The sequence below is a fragment of the Gossypium hirsutum genome, chromosome A08, assembly GCF_007990345.1.
Source record: "Gossypium hirsutum isolate 1008001.06 chromosome A08, Gossypium_hirsutum_v2.1, whole genome shotgun sequence".
Lineage (NCBI taxonomy): Eukaryota > Viridiplantae > Streptophyta > Magnoliopsida > Malvales > Malvaceae > Gossypium > Gossypium hirsutum.
The window spans coordinates 6,694,942-6,701,869 of NC_053431.1; the positions used below are offsets into that span (position 1 = coordinate 6,694,942).

At 34.5% G+C, this 6,928-nt stretch overlaps 1 protein-coding gene across 2 annotated transcripts; it reads right to left on the bottom strand.

Moving 5' to 3' along the window:
* Positions 1 to 509: 509 nt before the first annotated feature.
* Positions 510 to 4,777, bottom strand: LOC107961363 (nuclear transport factor 2). 2 transcript variants are annotated; one of them, XM_016897521.2, is made up of 10 exons: positions 4,567 to 4,777; positions 4,083 to 4,153; positions 3,860 to 3,997; positions 2,944 to 3,232; positions 2,642 to 2,865; positions 2,345 to 2,528; positions 2,091 to 2,212; positions 1,948 to 2,007; positions 1,542 to 1,605; positions 510 to 1,177 (listed from the first exon to the last, which is right to left on the bottom strand). In XM_016897521.2, the coding sequence occupies exons 2-10, from the start codon at positions 4,137 to 4,139 to the stop codon at positions 906 to 908; spliced, it is 1,410 nt and encodes a 469-aa protein (XP_016753010.2). In that variant the 5' UTR covers positions 4,140 to 4,153; positions 4,567 to 4,777; the 3' UTR covers positions 510 to 905. The 2 variants fall into 2 exon arrangements, with proteins under 2 accessions (XP_016753010.2, XP_016753005.1); XM_016897516.2 differs by lacking the exon at positions 4,567 to 4,777 and having other exon boundaries at positions 3,700 to 3,997.
* Between the last annotated feature and the right edge of the window lie 2,151 nt (positions 4,778 to 6,928).

Sequence of the window (6,928 nt, forward strand, 5' to 3'; positions counted from 1 at the left end):
TCACTGACTAACAACTTGGTCCACGGACCTAAAGTCGAACACCAGCTTCAGTCTTAACGTCACCCACATACTGCAACGCATGAAACTAGATTACGTTTGGTGACTTGTGTTGGAGTAATTGTTGGAACAAGCAAGCAAATTAGGTTAAAAATTCATATTTGTATACAAAATAAACAGAGTTAATCGGGTCTGATCTAACCAAACAAGGTTTAGCACTTAAATTTTTATCCCAAATCAAAGCATGGGCTTCCAACATCTTTGAACTCAACACCGCTTGATACAAACCTAGTCGAAGCTAGGTTTCACTATTAAATAGTAAAAATACTAAAATAATATTAAAACACTTTCATAATTAAGTTTGAATATAAAAATATCGGTTGCATTATTGAAAAGGAAAGGAAAATATAAACAATTCATTCTAGCATGAATTATAACTTGCCTTGGCAATTAACCCAACCCCAACCTTAGACTTGGGGCTTGTATTACCGCACTTATTTTTAACATTCATATCCAAGACAAGACCACATCATATTCGGCACTAAACCAAATCCAAACTATGTAAGTTTGAGACTACAACAAAGGCAAAAAACCATGATAAAAGGTAGATTTTCCCAAAATAGAATGCTCCCTATCCAGAAGCCTAAAACACTAAATTGTATGGTGAACAAACAAGAATTGAATCTACAATCCACGACCACCCAAAACCTTTCAGTATTACATTGTCAAAAGACAAAATGGGCTTAATGAGGAAGCGAAAACCCTAAATGAATCTCACAGCCAAATTTCCTCTGCTAAGCTTTCAATGCTTTCTTCTAAATGATATTGCAACAATGTCAATAAATCACTACACTACATACCAAAAAACTATCTTTGATCACTCCCAACCAATTTCCAAATTAATGTCTTCAAGCAGGGGCAGATACCCTTGGTGCCATGTTCTTGGCTGCTGCATTAACAGCTAGTCCACCAGAGTGGTTCATGCGGCTGCCGCCATTACTCCCCATGTCACCCCTTTGATATCCATCACCTCTGCGGTTGGAATACCCTCCTCGGTTGTTGCTCCTGTTTCCAAACTCACCCCGGCTGTAGCCCCTGCCACCACCACCATAGTTTACCCTCCCTCTTGCTCCATCATTTCTGTATCCAGCCCCTGAACCAGAAGACCGTCCTTTGTTCCCTGTAAATGAAGACAGTCTTATATCATGCAAAAGAATATCTTTGACTAAATTCTATAATCTGGACTGATCAAAAAACTTGTTCTTCAATTAAATACGATTTGTATCCAACCAAGAATTGAAACCATTAGTCCTACACCAATCAAATATTCAAATGTTGTAGGATGGAAACACTTCTTGAATGTTAACCTAAAAGAACCACCTAATTGGAGATGACCAAAGCTCATTTTTAGCAAATTCTCTAATAACCATAAAGTGTCATATATGACAAGTGAGAGAATCTCATACCCAATCAATCTTCTTTTGCCAAATCATGCAATATTATTCACTAAATTTTTGGAAATTTTAAAAATAAAAGCAACTTGCCTCGAGAGGTAGACCGCTTTTCTTCAACAATTGCATTACGCCCACCAATATTTATAGGTGAAGCCTGAGAAAAATGTCAAAAGAAAAAAAGAAATAAGGTAAAATCATGCAAATTTTTGCACAAAAGAAATTAATAAATGCAGCTGAAAAACATTTGGGACATTAATATAAACTTGTAAGATTGCATCCATGATGCACATCAAAAATCAAATATAAATCATGAATTAAGTTGCATTTCATATAAACTACAGGAGGATAAACAGACAAAAAAAATAAAGAATAAAGATTCAACACAATTCACATAACCTGTTGCAACAAATGCCATGATACAAGATGTACATATGAACCAAATGCAATATGATGGAAAATAATAAAAAGAAAAAGCAAAGTACAAAAAGATAAATACCTCTATGGCACTTTGAGCAGAACTTGCAAGTTCAAACTCCACAAAACCAAAACAGAATCCCTATTGAGAAATACAAAGAAAATATTAACTGAACATACTGACACTGAACATTTAATGCATTGAAAAATGAGGTAGATGTCTACCTTCTGACTTCGAACTTGAATACCACCGTTCTTAATAGGTCCAAACTTCTTAAACTCGTTCTCCAGCATGCTAGGTGTGGCATGCAGGGGCAGACCTTTGACATAAATGGAGGGGCCCTCAGCTGCCACACAATCGGACAAAATAAGTAATCATATACAAAGCAAAAATAAATAAATGAACAAAATAAAGCAGATTACAAATAATCCGCCTGAGTTCTTTTGAAAGTTGTGCAGGAAAGATGAAAAACTGATACCTTCCACATCTTGATTGGTCCCATTTTCTGTAATACTGTTGTTGGATATCTGTGCATCAGACACTGGGGCCGGAGAAATAGGTGGTGCCACAGTTCCTGGTTGGTCATGGCTCTTAACTGCAGACTTCACAAGGGAATGCGTAGGGGTGGATAAAGGAACTGCATTCTCCTTCATAAACTTCACCTATAACAATAACAAAAGAGGCTAAATCATCACCTTAAAGTTGGGAATATAAACACTAAAGAGGTCATTTTGAGAAAGATTAGAAGCCTAGCATGCAGCAGAGTGCTTCGTACAATAGACGCATATGATTTCTTTGGCACTTCCTCAATTTTGGAGTTGGAATCATCAAACATTTGCGAATCATCAGGAATTTCATCTACAACCTCAGCCACTGGTACTTCCTCTTCTTCAATAGAAGCATCTCCATTTTCAGAAGGGTTATACACTTCTGGCCCATTAGCTTCTTCAGGCGTTGCAGCCAGTTGCTCAACAATGTGATTCTCAGGAGCAGAAGGATCTGCAGACAAATATCTACATCAATTGAAGAAATCATTACAACTCTGTATTTCTTAAGGAGGCCTGGGTTTTCAATTACCATTCTCGGTAATAAGAGAAGCTTCAATATTACTAACTAGTTCCTGGCTTCCACTTTGATGTTTGGCTTCATCAATGTATCTAAATACATCGTTTAAAACAAAATAGCCCTTGTCTTGAGGTGCCAAAAAGAAACTCTGAGTGAATTTCCGCTTTACTTTGTCCTTTCCAGTTAAATGCCCAGTCACAAGAACAATTACTCCACCATTGTGTGAGTCTTGTGCATCTACAGTTGTTATCTCAGCCAGAAATTCTCCATAACCAAGTGAGAGTATCTTCTCATTGATGGCCTGGTCCACAAAATGAAGCACCATGGTTTCAACTCAAACGTATAAAAGTAGAAGAAAATTAGTATCATAACTGGTTTTTATATGAATATCAATCCATCTCGTGGCTGGGAAATAAAAAAAATTATCAATCATAACTTTTTTTTATTTTTTAAAGCTCTTAACATAATCTTCACTTGTAGAAAAATAGTTTAGGCATCAGGATCTTCACTATAATGGCACATTTCCTTTCATTTTTGCACAAGTGATCCATGAAGAGAGTAGATTTTCACACCAGAAGCTAAGTAAACCTGGATCTACTAAGGCACATACTTTCAAAAGGGTAGAAAATATAGTTTCCAATAAAAACATTGTATTAGAGAATGAAAATAAGCATGAACATGATGGTACACGTACAACATAGGCCCTCATTTAAAAAGTCTGACCCAAGCCAAACCCGTGTGTGAAAGGGACAGGCATAGAGAACTTACTTGCATGGTTGTTGTGATACTCATGCCGCCATCTTCAACATTGTATTAAAGAATGAAAATAAGCATGAACATGATGGTACACGTACAACATAGGCCCTCATTTAAAAAGTCTGACCCAAGCCAAACCCGTGTGTGAAAGGGACAGGCATAGAGAACTTACTTGCATGGTTGTTGTGATACTCATGCCGCCATCTTCTTCAGGGCGACCGAGTTTGCTGTTATCATGGTAAAATCGGTGAACCAGTGCAGGGGATTGGTGTAATATAAGGTAGTATTGATGAACAAAGGCATTACCCACCTAAAATCACCGACAATATAGATTAAAACCTAACTCCATATGTATTCTTATTACTAAAACATAAAATAAGAGGAACCCAACATACAACATCAGCCGTAGGAGCTGCAATTCCAGATGGGACTTCTTGTTCAGTAGATGCCATTGCCAATTTGGTGCCTACAAAGCAACGAAATACAAATTCAAATCACTAACATAAATCAAACCAAAAACCCAAACTAAGATTTAAGCCTAAAGGAACAATATGTTTTAGTCCGCAAATAGTCACGATACATCCCAAGTTATACGTACACCGAACAAATAAAGTATTGAGCTATCGAATATACTGTAAAAAGTCCCGGAAATTTCTTTCAGAGAAAACAAACAGACCTAATAGATCCATAGAATGAACTTCTCGTTCAGAGTTAAAATCAATCGTATCTATTTATTGAGAAAAGTTCAACATCTTTTTTTCCCCTAAATCTGAACGTTAATGGTTGATATAAGAGGTTAAAGCAACAAAAATAATGAAAAAAAAAGCGAAATGGAGAAACAGAAATGAAGTGAAGAATAGTTGAGAAATGAGGATTTACCTGAGCTTTTAGATTTGAATCGCAAAATATTTATATTTATATGAACTTTGTTTTTTGGTAGTTGATGGCCTTTCACTGACCTCCCTTTTCCAATGGGATGTTTGGCGCTTTCTAGGGTTTTTGTGGATCTTGAAGAGGCGCGAGACTGAGGGAGGAATGTGAGATGACTCGGCTCAGCTGAAACAGGGTTTTTGGCTTTTATAGTTGGAAAAATAATATGTTATAATTTTCAAATTTACATTTAAATAATTGCCTCCCCTTTTAGGTATAAAATGTGTTTGATTTATGTAATAGCCCAAATTTGTCCGGCCTTAAACCAAATAAAACAGTAATAAATAAGTGTTTATTTATTACAGTCCAATTTACAAAAGTTTAAGTGTTTGTGGCCCAAATACTTAAAACCTCAGACCATAACCCAACAGCCCAAATACCTAAACCCTATGACCGGTTACAACCAGATACCCATACCTAATTATACTATCACCCGGTACCCATTACACCCAGATCCAAAACATATAAGGCCCAAGTAGCCCAATTTGTTAACGGAAAGCAGAGAGACCTAGGGTTTCAGAAACCCTAGGCGCCGCAAAAGGAAGGTTCCAGAATTCGCACAGCAACCATCTCAAACGATACGCCTTTTCGAATCGCGCCGTTCCAGGAACCCCCATCAGCGCCGTAACGCCAGTTCTGAATCCAACCGTGATTGGCGCACGAATCAAAGCCAGAGTACTCGCCACCATTCGCGCGAACACCTGCAAAAAGAGAAAGAAAAGCAGCAGAAACGAAACAAACATGGAAAGAAATCGTCCCCAAAAATGTAATAGTTTGCAGAAGGGCTATAAAAACCCTTTTTCTAATTTGTAAAGGAGGACGATTTTTTAAAGATAGATACACGGAGATTCAATAATAAAAAAAAGAACTCATTTTTTATACTAAAAATCGGTAGTCAAGAAAGAATTATCAGGTGATTATTATTTTTCTCTTTAAATACATGTAAATATTGTAGAAAATAAAAAGGAAAGGGATATACCTTTAATCGGCGTTGAAAGGCGAGGTTTTTAAACCTCCAGCCACCGTATGCGGTGAAGACGACGGGGGCGCGTGAGCACGTGCGAACCCCTGGATGGAGGTCCGGTGACACTCCAAGAGCCCCTCCCCAACTCTCTTTCAGAGAGTTTCTTTCTTATTTTTAAAACAGATTTCAGAAATGATTTTTAAACTTATAATTTGGCTTATATAGTCTAAACGAAACGGTGCCGTTTTGGTTTAATTCAATAAGCACAAAACGATGTTGTTCTAAAGCTTCCAGGGTCCGCGTGTTGATTCGAAAACCCGAAGGAGATCCGCGTTTTTTTAAGTCTTGGGATATTTGTTTAATTGGTTCCTCTGTACTTTTAAATTTTATAAGTCCATTATATTATTATTATAATTTGACCCTAATATTTTGTTTCAGTTTTAATTTAGTCCCTGCAATAGCCACTTTAAGTTCTGGATTAAAACGGTGCCGTTTTAGGGGTAAGGGAATTTTCCCCCATGAGTCTCTGGGGTTTACATAGGCATTGCAATTGGGTTCAAACCCTTTCTTTTTTAAATTAGCCTCTGATTTTTATTTTAATTCAATTTTAGTCCTTTTTAAAAAAAACTTTATTTATATATTATTATTTACCTATATCTATATTATATTTTATTACATAATATTTATTATATTTTTTTATATTTTTTTATTATATTATTTTACACTTTAATATATGTTATTTTATATTATTATTACATCATATTTGTTATGTATTTTTGTATATTATTATCTATATTATTATTTTGATAGATTTTTGTACAAAATTAGTATTATATAGTCTATTAATTATTTATTCATGTTTCTTAAAAAAAAATTATACTTTATACCTTATGCTATAAAATTGTTTTTCATTACATATATATTATCTATATTATTATCATGCATTATTAAATATTGTATTTTAATTATATATGTATATTTTTTAAATAATTACTCACTTCATTTTATATTTTAATACGTATTAAATCTTTTATTTATTGTTATATTTTATATCATTTATATATTAAATGCTAGTTTCATAATATTATTAAGTGTTGTTTGTTTGATATATATATATATATGTTACTACATTATTATTATTATTTTATATATTATCACATTTGCTTTGTATATATATTTATATGTCTAATTGTATATCATGCGTCGTTTTTTTTTAAATTAATTATTACTTTGTATGTTCGTATATTTTGCTTATTCATCTTCAATATATGCTATGTATATCTTAATATGTATGTTGTTATGTAACTAAGATTTGCTATATAACTAAGATTTGCTATATTTATGTAT

Bases quoted from the DNA above. Each gene is read 5' to 3' on its own strand.
- LOC107961363 (XM_016897521.2), bottom strand. From the start codon at position 4,139: ATGGCATCTACTGAACAAGAAGTCCCATCTGGAATTGCAGCTCCTACG. The intron at 3,998-4,082 runs GTATGTTGGGTT...CGGTGATTTTAG, and splicing joins CAGCTCCTACGGCTGATGTT to GTGGGTAATGCCTTTGTTCA. The intron at 2,008-2,090 runs GTAGACATCTAC...ATTTCTCAATAG, and splicing joins TTCAAGTTCGAAGTCAGAAG to GGATTCTGTTTTGGTTTTGT.